A 24,625-nucleotide genomic window follows, 5' to 3' on the forward strand; every position below is an offset into this window, starting at 1 on the left:
TTGGGTAAAGTTGAACTGGGTGAAGGCGGGGCTTAAGAGGTTAAACTGTTCTCTAGGCATGTTACTGTCAGTCGTGAACCTCCTCACGCTGCGTTCAAGGGGGAAGGGAAATGTCATCAATCCTGTGAGAGAAAAATGTATCAGAAGAATAAATAAGATGTGTAACATTTAGATGCATTTGTGGCGAGGGGGCGGAGCTTGTCTCTGCTTCCGTTTAGGGCAGCTTTAAAGTAAGAACTATATGATATTATCCTTTTATCTTGAAATCATCTTCAACCTTTTGACCTCCAGCTCTTGGAGGATCCTTAACCTCTGAACTCCCGCCTGAACCGAGAGGATCTTTTTCCTCATTTTTTTGTTGGGTATTCAACTCATTTTTGTAACTCATTTTTTTTGTCATTTTTTATCACATTTTTGTAATTTTTTCGTCAAATTTTTTATCATTTTTTTGTCACTTTTTTTTTCCACCTTTTTGTATTTTTTTGTCAAATTTTTATCAAATTTGTGTAATATTTTTGTAATTTTTTTGTCACTTTTTTGTCAATTTCTTGTGATATTTTTGTGACATTTTTGCCACTTTTTCGTCACTTTTTTGTCACATTTCCATCATTGTTTTCGTCTCAGTTTTGTCTCTATTTTCTCACCTTTTTTCCAGAAGCTTTTGGATTGGGGTAAAGCCAAACTGGAGAAAATGTGCTCGGTTCAGGCGGGAGTTAAGGGGTTAAAGTAAAGGACAATAAAATGATATCCTTTTATCTTGAAATCATCTTCAACCTTTCGACCTCCAGCTCTTGGAGGATCCTTCACCAGGGGGTGCACTTACTTATCCCACACTGTCCAGAATGTTTACATGTGATGGTGAATAAAAACATGATCAAATCTGAATGTTTCGGTGGTTTTAGTTTAACCTCTGACCCCCCGCCTAAACCGAATGCCTTCTGTCCTCTTTGGTTATTATATAGGCCTGTGTAGCAACTCATTTGAAAGACACACAAAACTTTTCCTCGCGTTGTTGCTGTGTTGTGTCACCTTTTGTATGTTTTTTCTTTCTTTCCATTTTTGTTGAATTTGTCACATTTTTGTCAATATTTTGTCACAATTTTGTCGAATTTTTGACACATTTTTGTTGTTGAATTTTTGTCAAGTTTTTGTCGAATTTTAGTCGATTTTTTGTCGAAGTTTTTTTTGAATTTTTGTCACATTTTTTTGGAATGTGTCAATTTTTTGTCAAATTTTTGTCGAATTTTTGTCGAATTTTTGTCGAATTTTTGTCGAATTTTAGTCTAATTTTTGTCAATATTTTGTCACATTTTTGTTGAATTTTTGTCGAAGTTTTTTTTGAATTTTTGTCACATTTTTTTGGAATTTGTCAATTTTTTGTCCATTTTTTGTCCATTTTTGTGTCACAATTTTGTCACAATTTTTGTCGAATTTTTGTCGAATTTTAGTCTAACTTTTGTCGATATTTTGTCAATTTTTTATTGATTTTTTGTCAATTTTTTGTCGATTTTTTGTCAAATTTTTGTTGAATTTTTGTCACATTTTTTGGGAATTTTTGTTGAATTTTTGTCACATTTTTTGGGGAATTTTTGTTGAATTTTTGTCACTTTTTTGTCACATTTGTCACGTTTACATCCTTGTTTTCTTCTCATTTTTTGTGGCATTTTTGGTGCTTTTTTCCCCAAGAAGCTTTAAGATTCAGGTAAAGCCAAACTGGTGAAATGTGCTCGGTTCAGGTGGGAGTTAAGAGGTTAATCCAACACTGATATCTCACACTTACAGTTTTAATAAAGCTCAGTGAGACTTTATTTTCCTCATATTCAGGATCTGCTCTGTGACTTTAAAAACGGACTTTCCCGCAGACAATGGAAAAAACATTTTGCACAGTTAGTCCCTTTTTAAACAGGAATTCTAAACCAAAATGAATAAATCTGAATGAAATAAGACGGACGTTGTTTCTCCCACTGGAGCTCGGGATAAGAAAAAGGTTTTACAGCACTGGGTTTGTTCGGGCAGTGTTTGCAGCTTTTGTTCATCGGAGACGCTTAAATATTCAGATCGTGTTTGGGTTCACCTGCTCTTAAACTTTTCAATTACGAAAAACAAGGCGGACGTGACAGTTTTACTTTAACTTTTACTCAAAGACTAAATGAGATTTTCCACAACTCTGACGTCACAAAATAAACCGGCTTTAAAAACTCTGTCCCATCTTCACAAATGTCGACTCTAATCTATCATTTTTGATCATTTTTAAGCAAAATAAGGACAGTATGAACCTTTTACCCCCCACTTTAACTAAACTGCATATTCTCCAGTTCAGCTTAACCCAAATCTAAAAGCATCTAGGCCAGAGTAACGCCTCATTTGAAAGCTAAGACCCACAAAACTGATCGTCTGCCATTTTTGTTGCTTTTATTCCTCTTCCGGCCTCTTTTTGTGGCTTTTTTTTTTCATTCTTGTTTTTGTTGCTGTTTTCAAGAAGCTTTTAGATTTGGGTAAAGCCAAACTGGTGAAATGTGCTCGGTTCAGGCGGGAGTTAAGCGGTGACTGATCAATACATGCCTCTCAGGTCATGTGACTTTTGTTGTTATGGCGGCCATTTTGAGTATCAAAGTACAATTATGCAGTACTGCAACATGTCACAGTAAAACCGCGGCCCCAGAGACGCACGTTTATGTGAAGACACCAGTGAGTCAGTGTTTAAGATGGTAGCATGCTAATGGTTAGCATTTAGCTTTAACAGCTCCGACCTCTCCAAGAGAAAGCCCTGAACCACACGATAAACCTTTGATACAACATGTGACAGAGGTCAGAGCTGAGCTGCTGAAGCTAAATGCTAACTGGTAGCATGCTAACGTCTTAAACACTGACTCACTGGTTTCTTCACATAGAACTGTAGTGTTTCCTCAGTGTTCACACATGTGAGCCACACATGTGTTTATCGTGTTGAAGCCATACAGTCGATTTAATCAGTTGCTAACCGGTAGCATGCTAACGTCATGAGCAGCTTAAACACTGGGATTTTTACAGTTTGACTCAGACTCTGTTGACAAGACGAACTGTAAAAATCCCAGATAAAGGTTTTCTGTTCCCTCTTTGATGTGTTCATGTAGTCTTCAGAGTGGAGCAGATCTTCAGTAAATCCTGCTGTCGCTCCACAGACACAGAGCTGCTGCTTCTTCACATAAACGTTTGTCTCTGAGGCCGAGTTTAACCGTTTTCTTCTTGAGCAGTGATTACGAGTCATAAAAATGCCACCATGTTGTAGTACTGCGTAATGCTACTTCAGTATTCAAAATGGCCGCCGGAACCATGTGTGATGTCATTGGAAACACATAATCTCAGTTCCTGCAGAGCCTAAACTTAAATCTTTCCTGAATGACTTCAAGAACAGTTTTTACGGCTGTTTTGACTCAGGTTTAGAGACGCACCGATCCAGCTTTCATGTTTCCGATACCGATACTGGGGGTTTGAGCATCTGCCGATATCCGATATTAACCAAGAGACTTTAACAAGTGAATCCATTTAGAAATCAATAAGTGTATAGTAGGGCTGTGCAATTAATCAAAACTCAATTACAATTTTGATTATTACACTAAACGATTACAAGCATAATTGGGCAAGAAAAGACGCTTATTATTATTATTATTTATTTTTTTGCATTATTTCAGGGCGCTGACCAGCAGGGGGCAGGTGTGAGGGCTGACCAGGAGGGGGCAGGTGTGAAACAGAGAACTCTCCTTAATCGAGGCAAACTTGAAATCATTTGTACTTTTATGACGGTTCAGAAACAGAAAATATTCAGCACAGTTTTTATTAATTAATATATAAATAAAAGACTTTTTTTTAAAGGCAACAAATAATCGTTTGAATAATCGTGATTTCAATTATGACTAAAATAATCGTGATTATCATTTTTCCGATAATCGAGCCGCCCTAGAGTTTACTTTTGTCCATCATGTCCTGTTTAACAAGGATATTAGGACGACTCTGGACTTTAAGACTAAATATCCTCAGGTAACTCACATAAAGTCTGATCTGAACTTAGAAATATAAAATGTTTGCTCAGTTATTCTATACTTTGTCGCTCAGGAGTGTCGGGTTCTGTCGATCGGTGCGTCTCTGATTCACATTATTTGACTTGTTTGTTTTTACATAATTTGTCGTGGTTAAAACTCCTGTTCTGAACTGAATCATTGTCCCCATAGAGAACGATATAAAAGCAGCAATCGGAGCAGATGGGTATAGTCAGAGCTGGAAAGGAAAGGAGGGAAATGGAGCTGCGCACGTCCCTTTGGAAGACACTTCGAGAAACGTAGAGAAACAAGTTAAAGGATCAAAGTAAATAAAACCAGTCAAAACGAGCTCGACATGAGTTCAGACGTGGATCACCTTCTCAGAGAGGATCCTGAACACGGGAGTTCATGAAGGGCCGGTGTTAAAACAGGAGTGATGGGGCCCTTCAGGGAGACGGGCTGATCCGGTCAGGTCCGGTCAGACCCGGTCAGGTCCGGTCAGACCCGGTCAGGTCCGGTCAGACCCCGTCAGGTCCGGTCAGACCCCGTCAGGTCCGGTCAGACCCCGTCAGGTCCGGTCAGACCTGGTCTGTGTGGTTTCAGAGGTAGGCGTGGCCTGTACAGTGACGTCTGTGGCGTCGGGTCCGTGCGGGGGCGGGCGATACGGAGGACACACTGTGGAGCTGATGTGGAGGTGACGTAGAGCTCAAGCTCACGTAGAGCTCACGTAGAGCTGACGTAGAGCTCACGTAGAGCTCACGCAGAGCTCACGTAGAGCATCATTATTGCAGTTATAACAGTGGAGCAACACTCGGCTAATGTTGACTTTGTGATTCAAGCGTTTCTGTATTAATGCTCTAATGTCTCGTTCAGAAAAACCTGGAGAAGCTCAGAAATTAACCATGAAATTGACTTTTTTTACACAGCCTGGCTCAGCCTGGTACAGCCTGGTTCAGCCTGGTTCAGCCTGGTACAGTCTGGTACAGCCTGGTACAGCCTGGCACAGCCTGGCTCAGCCTGGTACAGTCTGGTACAGCCTGGTACAGCCTGGCACAGCCTGGTACAGCCTGGCACAGCCTGGTACAGCCTGGCACAGCCTGGTACAGCCTGGCACAGCCTGGTACAGCCTGGCACAGCCTGGTACAGCCTGGCACAGCCTGGTACAGCCTGGTACAGCCTGGTACAGCCTGGTTCAGCCTGGTACAGCCTGGTACAGCCTGGTACAGTCTGGTTCAGCCTGGCACAGCCTGGTTCAGTCTGGTTCAGCCTGGTTCAGCCTGGTTCAGTCTGGCACAGTATTGTATCGCCCGCCCCGGGTCCATGTGGGACGTCAGTCCAAGGAGATGATGTCTGAGAGGCTGCTCTCTGAGGGCCCCCCTGAGGTCCCGCCCCCGTCTGTGACCCGGGAGTCGTGCACGGCCCCCGACACTCGGGCGCTGCTCTCGTACCGGCTGCTGGAGGCCAGGGGCCCGCCGGAGGCCAGGGGCCCGCTGGTGCTGGCCACGGCGCTCTGCAGGCTGCTGCTCAGGTTGTCCAGGAACATGGGGGGTCTGTAATGCTGCGGAGACAGTTCATGTTAGGGTCGTTCTGGTGCTGCACTCCGGCGCCCCCTACAGGACACGCCAGCCTGATGGAGCATGTGGTGCACAACCTACCTGAGAGTCGGCCTGGATGAGCGTGAACAGGTCCAGGCCTAAAAGCAGAGAGAGTCAGAGAGGGTCAGTGACAGGAGCAGAGAGGGTCAGTGACAGGAGCAGTGAGGGTCAGTGACAGGAGCAGAGAGGGTCAGAGAGGCAGTGAGGGTCAGTGACAGGAGCAGAGAGGGTCAGTGACAGGAGCAGAGAGGGTCAGTGACAGGAGCAGAGAGGGTCAGAGAGGCAGTGAGGGTCAGTGACAGGAGCAGAGAGGGTCAGTGACAGGAGCAGTGAGGGTCAGAGGGTCAGTGACAGGAGCAGTGACAGGAGCAGACAGTGGAGGGCACTCACTCTGCATGTCTGTGGGGATGGAGGCCAGCGTGGACGGGTGGAAGGGCACAGCGTAGTCGGCCAGGGTGGAGCTCAGCGTGGAGCTCAGCTGGTACGGGTCCAGGGACGCCACCTGCACCGGCGCCATCCGCACCGACGGGGGCTGGTACGCCAGGACACTGCGGTCAGAGAGGCACCCGGGTCAGAACACTCGAAAGAGAATCGAGCACGAGGTCAAGGCAACTTTATTCATACCACCAGGTCACTCCAGGAAAAGAGAACGTCAATCTCAATCATGGCATTGACCTGTGGGGTTCCCCAGGGGTCGATTCTGGGGCCCCTGCTGTTCTATCTGTACATTGAGATGCCTTGTGTGCCCTACATGCTTCCATCAGGTCTAATATCCAGCAGCAGTGGAAACAGCAGGGACCTCAAACCCGGAGTACCTCTTTGGGTGCAGCTCTGGCTCCTGGCTCTTGGTCATGTAGATGCAGCGTTTCTTCAGGGGGGGGTCGCTGTCCTCTTCGTCAGAGCTGTCCACGGTCAGGTCGATCACGTCGGCCTTCTTCACGCCGCTGTCGGAGGGGGCGGCGTGACGCACCGGGGCAGAGGCTGGAACAGCAGGACAAGAGCTCAACCTCAGTCTGATCAGCACAGTGCGTTAGCCTACAGTTCCGGCCGCCATTTTGAATACTGATGTAGAATTATGCAGTACAAGTACAACATGTAACAATATCTCTACTCCGGATGAGAACATTCCAAAGAGAACCGAGCACAGAACTGAGGACGAGGGCGAGATAACTTTATTTATACCACCAGGAGTTCTTTGAGTGACACCATCAGACTCTGGAGTCCTTTGAGCGACACCTTCAGACTCTGGAGTCCTTTGAGTGACACCTTCAGACTCTGGAGTCCTTTGGGTGACACCTTCAGACTCCGGAGTTCTTTGAGCGACACCTTCAGACTCTGGAGTTCTTTGAGTGACACCTTCAGACTCTGGAGTCCTTTGAGTGACACCTTCAGACTCTGGAGTTCTTTGAGTGACACCTTCAGACTCTGGAGTCCTTTGAGTGACACCTTCAGACTCTGGAGTCCTTTGGGTGACACCTTCAGACTCCGGAGTTCTTTGAGCGACACCTTCAGACTCTGGAGTCCTTTGAGCGACACCTTCAGACTCCGGAGTCCTTTGAGCGACACCTTCAGACTCTGGAGTCCTTTCAGTGACACCTTCAGACTCTGGAGTCCTTTGAGTGACACCATCAGACTCTGGAGTCCTTTGAGTGACACCTTCAGACTCCGGAGTTCTTTAGGCGACACCTTCAGACTCGGGAGTCCTTTGAGTGACAACTTCAGACTCTGGAGTCTTTTGAGCGACACCCTCAGACTCTGGAGTCCTTTGAGCGACACCCTCAGACTCTGGAGTCCTTTGAGCGACACCTTCAGACTCCGGAGTCCTTTGAGTGACACCTTCAGACTCTGGAGTCCTTTGAGCGACACCTTCAGACTCCGGAGTCTTTTGAGCGACACCCTCAGACTCTGGAGTCCTTTGAGCGACACCCTCAGACTCTGGAGTCCTTTGAGTGACACCTTCAGACTCCGGAGTCCTTTGAGCGACACCTTCAGACTCCGGAGTCCTTTGAGTGACACCTTCAGACTCTGGAGTCCTTTGAGTGACACCTTCAGACTCCGGAGTTCTTTGAGTGACACACCTACAGACTCTGGAGTCCTTTGAGTGACACCTTCAGACTCTGGAGTCCTTTGAGCGACACCTTCAGACTCCGGAGTCCTTTGAGTGACACCTTCAGACTCTGGAGTCCTTTGAGTGACACCTTCAGACTCCGGAGTCCTTTGAGTGACACCTTCAGACTCTGGAGTCCTTTAGGCGACACACCTTCAGACTCTGGAGTCCTTTGAGTGACACCTTCAGACTCCGGAGTTCTTTGAGTGACACCTTCAGACTCTGGAGTTCTTTGAGTGACACCTTCAGACTCTGGAGTCCTTTAGGCGACACCTTCAGACTCTGGAGTCCTTTGAGTGACACCTTCAGACTCCGGAGTCCTTTGAGTGACACCTTCAGACTCCGGAGTTCTTTGAGTGACACCTTCAGACTCTGGAGTCCTTTGAGTGACACCTTCAGACTCTGGAGTCCTTTGAGTGACACCTTCAGACTCCGGAGTTCTTTAGGCGACACCTTCAGACTCCGGAGCTCTTTGAGTGACACCTTCAGACTCTGGAGTCCTTTAGGTGACACACCTTCAGACTCTGGAGTCCTTTGAGTGACACCTTCAGACTCCGGAGTTCTTAAGGCGACACCTTCAGACTCTGGAGTTCTTTAGGCGACACCTTCAGACTCCGGAGCTCTTTGAGTGACACCTTCAGACTCTGGAGTCCTTTGAGTGACACCTTCAGACTCTGGAGTCCTTTGAGTGACACCTTCAGACTCCGGAGTCCTTTGAGTGACACCTTCAGACTCCGGAGTCCTTTGAGTGACACCTTCAGACTCCGGAGTCCTTTGAGTGACACCTTCAGACTCCGGAGTCCTTTGAGCGACACCTTCAGACTCTGGAGTCCTTTCAGTGACACCTTCAGACTCTGGAGTCCTTTGAGTGACACCATCAGACTCTGGAGTCCTTTGAGTGACACCTTCAGACTCCGGAGTTCTTTAGGCGACACCTTCAGACTCGGGAGTCCTTTGAGTGACAACTTCAGACTCTGGAGTCTTTTGAGCGACACCCTCAGACTCTGGAGTCCTTTGAGCGACACCCTCAGACTCTGGAGTCCTTTGAGCGACACCTTCAGACTCCGGAGTCCTTTGAGTGACACCTTCAGACTCTGGAGTCCTTTGAGCGACACCTTCAGACTCCGGAGTCTTTTGAGCGACACCCTCAGACTCTGGAGTCCTTTGAGCGACACCCTCAGACTCTGGAGTCCTTTGAGTGACACCTTCAGACTCCGGAGTCCTTTGAGCGACACCTTCAGACTCCGGAGTCCTTTGAGTGACACCTTCAGACTCTGGAGTCCTTTGAGTGACACCTTCAGACTCCGGAGTTCTTTGAGTGACACACCTACAGACTCTGGAGTCCTTTGAGTGACACCTTCAGACTCTGGAGTCCTTTGAGCGACACCTTCAGACTCCGGAGTCCTTTGAGTGACACCTTCAGACTCTGGAGTCCTTTGAGTGACACCTTCAGACTCCGGAGTCCTTTGAGTGACACCTTCAGACTCTGGAGTCCTTTAGGCGACACACCTTCAGACTCTGGAGTCCTTTGAGTGACACCTTCAGACTCCGGAGTTCTTTGAGTGACACCTTCAGACTCTGGAGTTCTTTGAGTGACACCTTCAGACTCTGGAGTCCTTTAGGCGACACCTTCAGACTCTGGAGTCCTTTGAGTGACACCTTCAGACTCCGGAGTTCTTTGAGTGACACCTTCAGACTCCGGAGTTCTTTGAGTGACACCTTCAGACTCTGGAGTCCTTTGAGTGACACCTTCAGACTCTGGAGTCCTTTGAGTGACACCTTCAGACTCCGGAGTTCTTTAGGCGACACCTTCAGACTCCGGAGCTCTTTGAGTGACACCTTCAGACTCTGGAGTCCTTTAGGTGACACACCTTCAGACTCTGGAGTCCTTTGAGTGACACCTTCAGACTCCGGAGTTCTTAAGGCGACACCTTCAGACTCTGGAGTTCTTTAGGCGACACCTTCAGACTCCGGAGCTCTTTGAGTGACACCTTCAGACTCTGGAGTCCTTTGAGTGACACCTTCAGACTCTGGAGTCCTTTGAGTGACACCTTCAGACTCCGGAGTCCTTTGAGTGACACCTTCAGACTCCGGAGTCCTTTGAGTGACACCTTCAGACTCCGGAGTCCTTTGAGTGACACCTTCAGACTCCGGAGTCCTTTGAGTGACACACCTTCAGACTCTGGAGTCCTTTGAGTGACACCTTCAGACTCCGGAGTCCTTTGAGTGACACCTTCAGACTCCGGAGTCCTTTGAGCGACACCTTCAGACTCTGGAGTTCTTTGAGTGACACCTTCAGACTCCGGAGTCCTTTGAGTGACACCTTCAGACTCCGGAGTCCTTTGAGTGACACCTTCAGACTCCGGAGTCCTTTGAGTGACACACCTTCAGACTCTGGAGTCCTTTGAGTGACACCTTCAGACTCCGGAGTCCTTTGAGTGACACCTTCAGACTCTGGAGTCCTTTGAGTGACACCTTCAGACTCTGGAGTCCTTTGAGTGACACCTTCAGACTCCGGAGTCCTTTGAGCGACACCTTCAGACTCCGGAGTCCTTTGAGTGACACCTTCAGACTCTGGAGTCCTTTGAGTGACACCTTCAGACTCTGGAGTCCTTTGAGTGACACCTTCAGACTCCGGAGTCCTTTGAGTGACACCTTCAGACTCTGGAGCTCTTTAGGCGACACACCTTCAGACTCCGGAGTCCTTTGAGTGACACCTTCAGACTCTGGAGTCCTTTGAGTGACACCTTCAGACTCCGGAGTTCTTTGAGTGACACACCTTCAGACTCTGGAGTTCTTTAGGCGACACCTTCAGAGTCCGGAGTCCTTTGAGTGACACCTTCAGACTCTGGAGTCCTTTGAGTGACACCTTCAGACTCCGGAGTCCTTTGAGTGACACCTTCAGACTCCGGAGTTCTTTGAGTGACACCTTCAGACTCTGGAGTCCTTTGAGCGACACCTTCAGACTCCGGAGTCCTTTGAGTGACACCTTCAGACTATGGAGTTCTTTGAGTGACACCTTCAGACTCTGGAGTCCTTTGAGCGACACCTTCAGACTCTGGAGTCTTTTGAGCGACACCTTCAGACTCTGGAGTCCTTTGAGTGACACCTTCAGACTCTGGAGTTCTTTGAGTGACACCTTCAGACTCCGGAGTCCTTTGAGTGACACCTCCAGACTCACCCTCCACTTTGGGCACAGGAGCCTGCAGTTTGTGGGCCTCCTTCTTGGGTCTCATGGGACACCACGTGCCGTCCTCCTGGAACTTGATCTCGTCCACGTCGTTGCAGTCGTTGAGGATCTCCAGGAACAGACTGTGGAAAGACAAAGCCACACGTCGTTAAGATCGTCTGGAGAGGATAGTCCTACGAGAGAACGCCTGTGGTGCTGCGTGTTAGTACCCGTCGATGATGAGGCTTTCGTAGGTGGCCTTCTTGTCGCACACGGGGCAGATCCAGGACGGCTTCTTCTCGTTCATCTGCAGGTACAGCGCGGCGTCGAAGCACTGCAGGTGAGAGCAGGTGACGGCGCGGCACGGCACCTTCAGACGCATCTTACCCAGCTGCAACCACACCACCACAAACGCTTAGTCCGACACCGGAGAAAATACAAGACCTGCATATGCCGGCAAAGGTTTGGAAACACTTATCCTTTTTATTTCCAAACCATTTACATTGTGGATTCTCCATGACGGTGTCCGTTAATGAATGAACCAATATGAATCATGTTATATATTATATTTAAAACTGCTGAAATGATGAATGAATGAAGTCATGTTACTTTTAGACTGTCAGACAATAATACACAATATTCTACTTTCAAAAATATCTGGCTTCACGTGGACAGCGCACTCTCCTGGACAGTGTTAATTTCGTCGACTAAAATATTTAGTCTTAATTTTAGTCTAAGTGTTATTTTTGACGACTAAAATTGGTCTAAAACTAAATTAAAAGTTTTTCATGAGACTAAAACTGTGACTAAAATGTCCAGATATTTTAGTCGACTAAAATCAGACTAAATAAAAATGAAAAGGAGAGACTAAAATCATCCAAACTTGTATTGAGCGTCTGAAAGAGCCTCAGATCATGTAAATTCTGAGCTTTATTCATGTGGAGCAGCTCCATGAAGCAGAGGAACAACATTAAATATGATTAGAATGAATATTATAAATATAAGTCGACTAAATTAGTCTTAATTTTAGTCGACTAAAACTAGACTAAATTGAAAAGTTTTTTTTGACAAAATCTTCACTAAAATGTAATTTAATTTTAGTCAAAAGACTAAAACTAAAATAAAATATGTTAAATATGTTAAAATTAACACTGCTTCTGGAGGACTTTCCCCGACATTCAGCGAGTACCTCCGGGGGATGGACACGTGACTGAAACAAGTCCTGACTTTAGAATCTGCTTTAGGGAAACTTTAGGCTCCACTTCTCTGATCGCCGACATCCATCACTCAGAGACAGAAGAAAACAAAAAGCCTCGAGTTTGGATTATTGCAGTGGTGAAAACCTCGATTCTGATTCGATATCGATAAATCTTGCATGCTAAAACCTACTTTATTGTTTGTTCACAGAGGACCTATGTTTACTTTCTTTGTCATGTTTTGAGCTTAAAATAAACTTGGGAAAAGACATCCGATTCTCCCTGGTCATTCCGAGGGGGCAACATAAACCCTCATAGCACTCAACACTTCAATCTTGTTGTAACATTTTGTAGAATTACTTAAAGGAACAGGCCAGCGTTTTTCCACACTGAGATATGTTCTTACCTGAGCTGTGACGAGTTCTTTAGGACCTGTCTGATCTTCAGTCACGTAAACACAGCGCAGACGGCGTTAGCATTTAGCCTCTCCCTCTCTCCTCTATAGCTCCAAAACAGGTCAAGATAGAAGCTACCAAGCTCTTCCACGTTTTCCCGATTTAAATATGGTTACGTGAAGTGTTCCACTACAAAGTATAATTACACACAATTAAACAATGTGGATTTTCTAAGCGGATAAAAGGGGGGACTATATTGTAAGGCGTAATAATACCAGGAGTAGTTTGGCATCCACACAGTAAAGTGAAGATTACTGCGCGGATTTCAAACTAGGCTAAATGCTAACGCCGTCTGCGCTGTGTTTACGTGACTGAAGATCAGACAGGTCCTAAAGAACTCGTCACAGCTCAGGTAAGAACATATCTCAGTGTGGAAAAACGGGGGCCTATTCCTTTACCATGTGCGTTGCGTTAATGAGGTTACACTTAGGGCTGCTCGATTATTGAAAAAATAATAATCACGATTATTTTTGTCATAATTGAAATCACGATTATTCAAACGATTATTTGTTGCCTTTAAAAAAAATCCATCAAAAAAATGACAAAAATCCATAAAAAAATGACAAAAATCCAGCAAAAAGACAAAAATCCAGCAAAAAAAGACAAAAATCCAGCAAAAAAAATGACAAAAATCCAGCAAAAAGTGACAAAAATCCAGCAAAAAAAAAGACAAAAATCCAGCAAAAAATGACAAAAATCCATTAAAAAAATGACAAAAATCCAGCAAAAAGTGACAAAAATCCAAAATTTAAAAATAAAAAAAAAATACAAAAATATTATAATCGATTTTTTGCGATTATGCTAATTTTGTAATCGTTTACTGTTGTAATCGATTAATTGCACAGCCCTAGTTACACTAAACGATTTTCCTGATCCTACTGTGGTGTCATGTTTTCAGCTACACGTGCACATCGACCCTCTGAGCTCCTGACGCCCTGAGGCTGAGCAGGTTCTGGAGAAACCGGTTTAACTGTCTGTACATTCAGGGACAAGCTCACAGAGAAACTAATGTGATCACGTGTGAAACCAGCAGAAACCAGGCTTCAGTGGAGCCTCAGAGGTGCTTCAGTGGAGCCTCAGTGGAGCTTCAGTGGAGCTTCTGATCCCTGTGTGTGAGGAGGACGTTTACCGGACACATGAGAGACACTCGCAGGCTGGTCGTGGCCACTTCGCTGTCCGGGTCTGCCGTCAGCTTCTCCTTTACTGAAACACAGGGACATGCGGTTACAGGAACTACAGAAACTGCTTTATTCCTTGTGTTGTGTTGCTGATGCGTTGGGTGGGGACGTGCATGTAAACGTGGCACTCTGCAGGACCTCTGTGACTCACTGAGCGCTCGGGAGTGGTCTGGGTTCCGGATGCCCTTCATCCTCAGTCTCTGGAGCAGCAGAGGAGACGTCAGCTGCCTCACCAGGTAAACCGACATGGAGTACGTCTGCAGAGGCACAGGAGGAGAGATATGAACCATTTAAAAGGGAGGGGAAAAAAAAAAAGAGTTAAAAATCACTAATACTGTCATTACCAGACTATGAAGCTGATACTTTTCCCCCACACGCTTTTAAACTATAGGCTTAAAATCGCTTTATAAGTCGCAAGGCTCAAACTGAGGTGGAGCAGCTGCAAATTCTATGGCGTAACCACGGTAACTGGTGAACTGCAGATTTCTTTGTCTTAGTTTTTGGTTAATATCTCAGTGGATCTTGGTTCTCACCTTTAGGTTGGGTGAGATATCTGCCATGAATATCGAGACATGAAATCTTGTAATCAAAATTATAACAAAAACAAATAAAGGCCATACATAATGTGTCACTTAGAATGTAATGAGTCTCATATTAGTTCCATAGTTTAAGCTGAATTACAGAAATGAATGCACTTAACGATAGTGTAATTTTCCGAGTTTCACCTTTTTTTTTACGGTCTATCTGAATATTTTATCATGACATCAATAGAGATCGTAGGAAAATATCCGTTTTGTGAGATACCCTGTGACGTGTGGGCGGGGCCTAAGACAACGCTGAAACCAATCTGTCTGTAAGCTCTGAAAGTCCTGGACATGAAGCCTTTCCATCATCACCACTGTAGTGTCATCGGCTGAATACCGGCGTAAATGCTCTAATAGAGTCCGGGGCCTTTATTTACTCAAGGGCATCTCGGACCAGGTCTTTATTGGAACCAGGCCACAATTAGAGACAGGCCTTTATTTCTATTTGAGCAAAACGGACGACCAGGAAAAAGAAGAAAAATGAGATTTGTGTCCATTTGCACCTAAAATATCAGGTTCATTTATTAATTAACATTTCACACCCTCTCCCAGCGGCTGGAACATTGACGCCTTTTATTTTGTCGGGACAACAGGAAGTGTTTCGTTGCTGTTAGCGGAGCTTTGACATCAGTGTCACTGCAGGTTTCTGTTTCGTTTTTACCGGACCGGATTATTTGTTGTTATCTCGTGTAAAAGGCGAGTTTAGACGGAGCGTTTGTGTTTGTGATCGATCATGAGACTGACCCGAGAGAAGACGAGACGCTCGCGCTGATGGGAGGAGTTATTTTGAGGCGTGGGACTGACCTGCACACGGAGCAGCTGGACGTGCTTTGAAGACGCGATGGAGACTTTATTAAAACCCTGGAGGGTCACACGACATTTGTTTCCCTGTTTCCAAATATGGTCACAGGAGGTTTGAAAAGTGTCTAAATCTGTGTCAAAGTTACGCTGGGATCAGCTCCTCCGCAGCGTCCCCCTCGGCCCGGGTTCAGTTTGTTACTTCCTGCACGTGAGTTTTCATTTACACCAGTATGAGACAAACTCCTAACATGGGGAATATTTCTACTGCTATAGTTTCTAATAAAAGCCCCGGCCTGTTTTAGAGACCGGCTTTAATTTGCCTCCGCCAGCCGCGAACCCGGCCTCTGTCGGAGACCCGGCCTCTGTCAGAGACCCGGCCCCTGTCAGAGACCCGGCCCCTGTCCGAGACCCGGCCCCTGTCCGAGACCCGGCCCCTGTCAGAGACCCGGCCTCTGTCGGAGACCCGGCCCCTGTGAGAGACCCGGCCTCTGTCGGAGACCCGGCCTCTGTGAGAGACCCGGCCTCTGTCACAGACCCGGCCTCTGTCACAGACCCGGCCCCTGTCAGAGACCCGGCCCCTGTCGGAGACCCGGCCCCTGTTAGACCCGGCCTCTGTCGGAGACCCGGCCCCTGTGAGAGACCCGGCCTCTGTTAGACCCGGCCTCTGTCGGAGACCCGGCCTCTGTCGGAGACCCGGCCCCTGTGAGAGACCCGGCCTCTGTTAGACCCGGCCTCTGTCGGAGACCCGGCCCCTGTGAGAGACCCGGCCTCTGTTAGACCCGGCCTCTGTCGGAGACCCGGCCCCTGTGAGAGACCCGGCCTCTGTCCGAGACCCGGCCCCTGTGAGAGACCCGGCCTCTGTTAGACCCGGCCTCTGTCGGAGACCCGGCCCCTGTGAGAGACCCGGCCCCTGTGAGAGACCCGGCCTCTGTCCGAGACCCGGCCTCTGTCCGAGACCCGGCCCCTGTGAGAGACCCGGCCTCTGTCGGAGACCCGGCCTCTGTTAGACCCGGCCTCTGTCGGAGACCCGGCCTCTGTTAGACCCGGCCTCTGTCAGAGACCCGGCCTCTGTCGGAGACCCGGCCCCTGTCCGAGACCCGGCCCCTGTCAGAGACCCGGCCCCTGTCAGAGACCCGGCCTCTGTCAGAGACCCGGCCTCTGTCGGAGACCCGGCCCCTGTCAGAGACCCGGCCTCTGTTAGACCCGGCCTCTGTCAGAGACCCGGCCTCTGTTAGACCCGGCCTCTGTCAGAGACCCGGCCTCTGTCGGAGACCCGGCCCCTGTCCGAGACCCGGCCCCTGTCCGAGACCCGGCCCCTGTCAGAGACCCGGCCTCTGTTAGACCCGGCCTCTGTCAGAGACCCGGCCTCTGTCGGAGACCCGGCCCCTGTCAGAGACCCGGCCTCTGTCCGAGACCCGGCCCCTGGTAGACCCGGCCCCTGGTAGACCCGGCCTCTGTCGGAGACCCGGCCCCTGTCCGAGACCCGGCCTCTGTCGGAGACCCGGCCTCTGTCCGAGACCCGGCCCCTGTCCGAGACCCGGCCTCTGTCGGAGACCCGGCCCCTGTCCGAGACCCGGCCCCTGTCCGAGACCCGGCCTCTGTCAGAGACCCGGCCTCTGTCGGAGACCCGGCCCCTGTCGGAGACCCGGCCCCTGTCGGAGACCCGGCCCCTGTCAGAGACCCGGCCTCTGTTAGACCCGGCCTCTGTGAGAGACCCGGCCCCTGTGAGAGACCCGGCCTCTGTCAGAGACCCGGCCTCTGTCGGAGACCCGGCCTCTGTCGGAGACCCGGCCCCTGTCCGAGACCCGGCCTCTGTCCGAGACCCGGCCCCTGTCAGAGACCCGGCCCCTGTCCGAGACCCGGCCTCTGTCCGAGACCCGGCCTCTGTCCGAGACCCGGCCCCTGTCAGAGACCCGGCCTCTGTTAGACCCGGCCTCTGTGAGAGACCCGGCCCCTGTGAGAGACCCGGCCTCTGTCGGAGACCCGGCCTCTGTCGGAGACCCGGCCTCTGTTAGACCCGGCCTCTGTCAGAGACCCGGCCTCTGTCGGAGACCCGGCCTCTGTCGGAGACCCGGCCCCCGTCAGAGACCCGGCCTCTGTCGGAGACCCGGCCTCTGTCGGAGACCAGGCCTCTGTCCGAGACCCGGCCTCTAATGGAATACAGGCCAGTATTAGAGAATTTACGGTAACTGTACTTTCAAATCCTGCATTGCTTGGCCCTAAATCTGAGCAGGAGACCAACTGGATCAGCTCCTTCGAGTATCCAGAGAGTTCCCCCAGGAAAAGCCCCTTCAGCCGGTCCTCAGTTTTGGAACAGTTCCCTCCTCTGACTCATGAAACTTGTACCAAAGCGTGCGTGTGTGTGTGTGTGTGTGTGCGTTAGTGTTGGCCTGACCTTTCCGATCTCGGGCGCCCACGTGATGGAGATCTGGTTGGGCACCGCGGAGGAGAGTCTGACCAGAGACGTGATGTTCAGGGGCCGGCCCGGTCTCTTCTGCTCCACGCCGTTCTTCGGAGGCGGAGCGTGGCCCTGCACAGACACAGACGTCACGCCTCAACAAAATCATCCTGCAGAGACTCCACCCACTTTAATCACGTTTTAAAAGAGCTTCGATAAAGTTCTTTTCCTTAGTTTGAAAAGGAGTAAAGAGGAACTCTGATAAATAAACACAGTCCCATAAACGGAGACAGGTGAGCGCTTCCTGACTCAACGTTTTCGATAAACCAGATCCTTTCAGCAAAGTCAGAATCTGCCCTGACACGGAGTTTGTTTAACCCCTTAACTCCCACCTGAACCGAGCACATTTTCTCCAGTTTGGCTTTACCCCAATCCAAAAGCTCCTGGGAAAAAGGTGAGAAAAAAGCGACAGAACTGAGACGAAAACAATGATGTGACAAAAAACTGACAAAAAATATGAAAAAATGACAGAAAGTGAAAAAAGTGACGAAAAAGTGACGAAAAAATGACGAAAAAATTCTGAAAATGTGACAAAAAATTGACAAAAAAATTACAAAAAAATTACAAAAAAATTACAAAGAAATTGATAAAAATTTGATCAAAAAAAGGACAAATGTGACAAAAAAATTACAAAAGATGAAAAAATGTGAAAAAATTGAGGAAAAAAATATGAAAAAGTGGCAAAAATGTGATAAAAAATGTACAAAAAAAGGACAAATGTGACAAATGTGACAAAAACTGACAAAAAATGTACAAAAAATGTCCTAAAAATTTACAAAAACGAGTTGAAACTCCCCCAAAAAATGATGGAAAAAAAAGTAAGAACATATCTCAGTATGGAAAAACGGTGGCCTATTCCTTTAACTCCCGCCTTAACCGAGAGGATCTTTTTCCTCACGTCAGATTTTTTTTCCCAGCATTTTTTTTTTGGGTATTCAACTAAATTTTTGTAACTTTTTTGTCATATTTTTCGTCAATTTTTTGTCAAATTTTTATCACATTTGTGTCATTTTTTTGTCACATTTTTGTCATTTCTTGTCAATTTCTTTTTTGTGACATTTTTGCCACTTTTTCATCAATTTTTCATTACCTATATGTCAATGTTTTCTCACTTTTTTGTCACATTTCCATCATTGTTTTCGTCTCAGTTTTGTTGCTATTTTCCAGAAGCTTTTGGATTGGGGTAAAGCCAAACTGGAGAAAATGCTCTCGGTTCAGGCGGGGGTTAAGGGGTTAAGAACTTTATCCAGGGTTTTCGTGACATTTATCTGGAGTTTAGGTTTGAGGCTCAGGTTCCCGACTGCCCTGTGGGAGTTTATCAACGAGGAGCGAAACATCAGGAAAAGACAGAAGGAACATCTGGCTTCATGGAGTCAGGGAGAGGTTTCCTGGTCACTCACTGGAAGAGGAAAGACCTTCCCGTTGACTTTGATGCACAGACTGTTGGGGTAATTGTCCTCCTGAGGGCAGCTCGTCTCTGACAGACAGAACCTGCAACAGGAAGAAGAAACATCTGAGAGACTGAAATATAACCGGGTTAAACACGTTAAACAAAACCAGTTTGGAATCACAGGTTTAGGTTCTACTGGTTTTGAAAAGATGAAAGCACTGAAAGCAGGAACGGAAAAGAAAAAAATATATTCAAGTTTTGATGCTGTTGGTCGTCAGGATTTAAAAGAAATAAAAACATTGAAAGTTGAAAAAAAAAAAAAATAGAAATTGAGGTAAATATGACATTTTCTGGGGTGAAGAAAATGGAAAAATTTGGGGCAAAATTCAGAAAAATCTTTTAAAAATGAAGAAAAAAAATGGGAAAAATTTGGGGAAAAAATGGAAAGATTTGGGGCAAAATTTAAAAAAAATATTGTAAAAAATCAGGAAAAAAAAAGGGAAAAATTTGGGGCAAAATTCAGAAAAATCTTTTAAAAATTCAGAAAAAAGGGAAAAATTTGGGGCAAAATTCTAAAAAATCTTTTAAAAATTCTGGGGAAAAAAGGGAAAAATTTGGGGCAAAATTCGAAAAAATATTTTAAAAATTCAGAAAAACTTGGAAAGTGTTTTTCTGTCGTTAAAGGAGTTTCTTGGTCGTTTCACCACAAACGAATGATACAAATGTAAAAGAAAAATTAAATGGAAGGAAAAGGAATAAATTCACATTATTCATCTGTTTTGTGGTTCGATGAGACAAATATATTAATATGGGTAAATAACAAACAACAAAACAAAACGACCACAGCCTGTCCTCTGGTCTCACCTCAGCTGGATCTGGACCATGTAGTCCCTCCTGCCTCCTGGTAAGAAGTCCCTACAAACACAGAGAACGTCTGTAAGTCTGTCTGTGACTGAAGGACACGTCTGTCTGAGGTTTGGGTCAGTCTGTCTGTGACTGAAGGACAGGTCTGTCTGAGGTTTGGGTCAGTCTGTCTGTGACTGAAGGACACGTCTGTCTGAGGTTTGGGTCAGTCTGTCTGTGACTGAAGGACACGTCTGTCTGAGGTTTGGGCACCTGGATATGCAGACCTCCCGGACCTGCTGTGGGGTCAGAGCAAAGATGAAGTACTTCTCCTGCTGGAACCTCTGGGCGGTGCTGGCTCCTGTCGACACAAGAGAAGAGCTGAAACCAGAGCGACTGACCACACCTCGCTATCCTGTAGCAGCTCTTACCCAGGCTGGAGGGCTTGATGAGGACGTCGAGCACGTCGTAGAAGGGCAGGGGCTTCATCTGGACATCAGGGTGGACCGGGGGCAGCAGAGGGGCCGGGGGCTGAAGGTTCATCCTGACCCGGAGACCGTCAGTACTGACACAGAGGCTGCTCCACAGACTAACACTGGAGTCTGTACAGGACAGAGACCGTCAGTACAGACACAGAGGCTGCACCACAGACTAACACTGGAGTCTGTGCAGGACAGAGACCGTCAGTACAGACACAGAGGCTCCACAGACTAACACTGGAGTCTGTACAGGACAGAGACCGTCAGTACTGACACAGAGGCTGCTCCACAGACTAACACTGGAGTCTGTACAGGACAGAGACCGTCAGTACTGACACAGAGGCTGCTCCACAGACTAACACTGGAGTCTGTACAGGACAGAGACCGTCAGTACAGACACAGAGGCTGCTCCACAGACTAACACTGGAGTCTGTACAGGACAGAGACCGTCAGTACTGACACAGAGGCTGCTCCACAGACTAACACTGGAGTCTGTACAGGACAGAGACCGTCAGTACTGACACAGAGGCTGCTCCACAGACTAACACTGGAGTCTGTACAGGACAGAGGAGACCGTCAGTACTGACACAGAGGCTGCTCCACAGACTAACACTGGAGTCTGTACAGGACAGAGGAGACCGTCAGTACTGACACAGAGGCTGCTCCACAGACTAACACTGGAGTCTGTACAGGACAGAGACAGTCAGTACAGACACAGAGGCTGCACCACAGACTAACACTGGAGTCTGTACAGGACAGAGACAGTCAGTACAGACACAGAGGCTGCACCACAGACTAACACTGGAGTCTGTACAGGACAGAGACAGTCAGTACAGACACAGAGGCTGCACCACAGACTAACACTGGAGTCTGTACAGGACAGAGACCGTCAGTACTGACACAGAGGCTGCACCACAGACTAACACTGGAGTCTGTGCAGGACAGAGACCGTCAGTACAGACACAGAGGCTGCACCACAGACTAACACTGGAGTCTGTACAGGACAGAGACAGTCAGTACAGACACAGAGGCTGCTCCACAGACTAACACTGGAGTCTGTACAGGACAGAGACCGTCAGTACTGACACAGAGGCTGCACCACAGACTAACACTGGAGTCTGTACAGGACAGAGACCGTCAGTACAGACACAGAGGCTGCTCCACAGACTAACACTGGAGTCTGTACAGGACAGAGACAGTCAGTACAGACACAGAGGCTGCTCCACAGACTAACACTGGAGTCTGTACAGGACAGAGACCGTCAGTACTGACACAGAGGCTGCTCCACAGACTAACACTGGAGTCTGTACAGGACAGAGACCGTCAGTACAGACACAGAGGCTGCTCCACAGACTAACACTTATGCAAAATGGACTTTTTCAAGCTTTCCATCCTGTTATTCTGTCACTCCCTCATTAAAAACATGGCTGAAGTGTTGCCTTGGCACATTCACGTATTTCTGAGTAATCTGTAAAAACTCTGATGGCGGCCATTTTAGGGATAGGTTTGCCTGAGTCCTCCTAGGAACGCCCCCACCTCCTGGAGACGCCTCCGAGCTTTGGTCACCAGCCGAGTAACCAACCACTGCTCCTCAGCAGAACCCCCTCCCCACTGATGCCACAGACAGCGTGTGGAGGGGGCGTGTCTAAAGGCTCAGAGGCTCTTAAAGAGACAGAGGCCTATTTCAAGACATTCACTACAGCCATTTTGAGAGAGACATTTTATACAAGGCAGTTATTCTAATTTACTGCATTTACAGACAGAGCGACGCCTCATTTGAAAGCTAAGACCTACAAACTGTTATGTTATTGTTGCTTTACTGGCATGTTCGTGACGCTTTTTTTTTTTAAAGGAAGGTTTTAGATTTGGGTATTTTTGTCACTTTTTTGTTGAATTTTTGTCACTTTTTTGTTGAATTTTTGTCACTTTTTGTCACTTTTTTGTTGAATTTTGTCATTTTTTTGTTGAATTTTTGTCACATTTTTGTTGAATTTTTGTCATTTTTTGTTGAATTTTTGTCATTTTTTTGTTGAATTTTTGTCATTTTTTTGTTGAATTTTTGTCACTTTTTTGTTGGATTTTTGTCATTTTTTTGTTGAATTTTTGTCATTTTTTTGTTGAATTTTTGTCACTTTTTTGTCACATCTTTGTTGGTGAGCTCCAGTCAAGAAACTTTTTAGATTTGGGTCAAACCGAACTTATTAACCTCTTACTCTGTCTTAACCAAGTGCAGCCAGAGCGATGCCTCATTTGAAAGCTAAGACCTACAAACTGTTGTGTTATTGTTGCTTTACTGGCATGTTCTTGATGCTTTTTTTAAAGGAAGGTTTTAGATTTGGGTATTTTTGTCACTTTTTTGTTGAATTTTTGTCACTTTTTTGTTGAATTTTTGTCACTTTTTTGTTGAATTTTTGTCATTTTTTTGTTGGATTTTTGTCACTTTTTTGTTGGATTTTTGTCATTTTTTTGTTGAATTTTTGTCATTTTTTTGTTGAATTTTTGTCACTTTTTTGTTGAATTTTTGTCACTTTTTTGTTGAATTTTTGTCACTTTTTGTTGAATTTTTGTCACTTTTTTGTCACTTTTTAGTTGAATTTTTGTCACTTTTTGTTGAATTTTTGTCACTTTTTTGTTGAATTTTTGTCACATTTTTGTTGAATTTTTGTCACTTTTTTGTTGAATTTTTGTCACTTTTTTGATGAATTTTTGTCACTTTTTTGATGAATTTTTGTCACTTTTTTGTTGAATTTTTGTCACTTTTTTGTTGAATTTTTGTCATTTTTTTGTTGGATTTTTGTCACTTTTTTGTTGAATTTTTGTCATTTTTTTGTTGAATTTTTGTCACTTTTTTGTTGAATTTTTGTCACTTTTTTGTTGAATTTTTGTCACTTTTTTGTTGAATTTTTGTCACTTTTTTGTTGAATTTTTGTCACTTTTTTGTTGAATTTTTGTCACTTTTTTGATGAATTTTTGTCACTTTGTTGAATTTTTGTCACTTTTTTGTTGAATTTTTGTCACTTTTTTGATGAATTTTTGTCACTTTTTTGTTGAATTTTTGTCACTTTTTTGTTGAATTTTTGTCACTTTTTTGTTGAATTTTTGTCACTTTTTTATTGAATTTTTGTCACTTTTTTGTTGAATTTTTGTCACTTTTTTATTGAATTTTTGTCACTTTTTTGTTGAATTTTTGTCACTTTTTTGTTGAATTTTTGTCACTTTTTTGTTGAATTTTTGTCACTTTTTTATTGAATTTTTGTCACTTTTTTGTAGAATTTTTGTCACTTTTTTGTTGAATTTTTGTTGCATTTTTGTCACTTTTTTGTTGAATTTTTGTCACATTTTTGTTGAATTTTTGTCACTTTTTTGTTGAATTTTTGTCACATCTTTGTTGGTGAGCTCCAGTCAAGAAACTTTTTAGATTTGGGTCAAACTGAACTTATTAACCTCTTACCCTGTCCAGCCAGAGCGACGCCTCATTTGAAAGCTAAGACCTTCAAACTGTTATGTTATTGTTGCTTTACTGGCATGTTCGTGACGCTTTTCTTTAAAGGAAGGTTTTAGATTTGGGTAAAGCCTAAATGTGCTCAGTTCAGGTGGGGGTTAAGCGGGTAAAGCGTGATTATTATTTGCACTTATTGTGTCATGAGTTAGTGATAAAAATAAAGTAAAATGTAATAATTTGTGTGTAAAGGATTATTTCACCACAGAGAAAAATAACTTTGCAGCTTCACCGACACGAGGACAGAAAAGATTAAAGAGCTTCTTATTCATGTTCCTCCATATGTTCATGACGCTGTGTTTTCATCACGAGCCCGTCAGGAGGAATAAAGCTGTTTGTGTTTCCCTCCTGCAGCTTTATCAGACATAAAAACACTTAGCCTAGCTTAGCTTCGGGAGCAGAGAAACCGCTAAACTCGCGGGTTAAAGAGCGTTCTCTGTCAGAGGCACGAGCGGAGCACGCGCAGAGAATAAAACATGAAGTCTGAGTGAAGCCACGGGTGAAACGTAACCGGATTCAGAGACAAAAGGCGAGTGTTTTGGTCCAGACTCACCGCAGCTGCTCAGAAACCGCCATCTTGTTGTTCCGGGGTAGTGACCGCGTGACCTGAGGACGCGTCACGTGCTGGTTTTATGCTGTTTTTTTTTTTATGTTTTATTTTATTTATTCTTTTGTGGCTCATGATTTTTCTTAAAGGCTAATCGTGTACGTAAAAAAATAAAATCTTTATTCACTAGGTTGAAAAAAAAAACTTAAAAAAAAAAAATAATAATAATTTTTTCATGTTTACAACAGAAATAATGGAGAGCTTTATCCAAGTCAAACACAGGCCGCACGGCACACAGGCAGAGATAG

At 45.8% G+C, this 24,625-nt stretch overlaps 1 protein-coding gene across 2 annotated transcripts; it reads right to left on the reverse strand.

Moving 5' to 3' along the window:
• Positions 1-4,952: 4,952 nt before the first annotated feature.
• pias2 (protein inhibitor of activated STAT, 2) lies at positions 4,953-24,358 on the reverse strand. 2 transcript variants are annotated; one of them, XM_079570182.1, is made up of 15 exons: positions 24,324-24,358; positions 21,374-21,389; positions 20,224-20,381; positions 20,066-20,153; positions 19,814-19,864; positions 18,960-19,050; positions 17,497-17,631; positions 13,868-13,973; positions 13,668-13,741; positions 11,118-11,278; positions 10,900-11,030; positions 6,427-6,592; positions 6,002-6,159; positions 5,672-5,709; positions 4,953-5,574 (listed from the first exon to the last, which is right to left on the reverse strand). In XM_079570182.1, the coding sequence occupies exons 3-15, from the start codon at positions 20,333-20,335 to the stop codon at positions 5,347-5,349; spliced, it is 1,539 nt and encodes a 512-aa protein (XP_079426308.1). In that variant the 5' UTR covers positions 20,336-20,381; positions 21,374-21,389; positions 24,324-24,358; the 3' UTR covers positions 4,953-5,346. The 2 variants fall into 2 exon arrangements, with proteins under 2 accessions (XP_079426308.1, XP_079426309.1); XM_079570183.1 differs by lacking the exon at positions 21,374-21,389 and adding an exon at positions 21,002-21,017 and having other exon boundaries at positions 24,324-24,355.
• Between the last annotated feature and the right edge of the window lie 267 nt (positions 24,359-24,625).

Source organism: Gobius niger (assembly GCF_951799975.1).
Source record: "Gobius niger genome assembly, chromosome: 1".
In the NCBI taxonomy this organism is placed as follows: domain Eukaryota; kingdom Metazoa; phylum Chordata; class Actinopteri; order Gobiiformes; family Gobiidae; genus Gobius; species Gobius niger.

Bases quoted from the DNA above. Each gene is read 5' to 3' on its own strand.
- pias2 (XM_079570182.1), bottom strand. From the start codon at position 20,335: ATGAACCTTCAGCCCCCGGCCCCTCTGCTGCCCCCGGTCCACCCTGAT. The intron at 6,160-6,426 runs GTACTCCGGGTT...CTCTGACCGCAG, and splicing joins CCAGAGCTGCACCCAAAGAG to TGTCCTGGCGTACCAGCCCC. The intron at 5,575-5,671 runs GTAGGTTGTGCA...CTGTCTCCGCAG, and splicing joins TCATCCAGGCCGACTCTCAG to CATTACAGACCCCCCATGTT.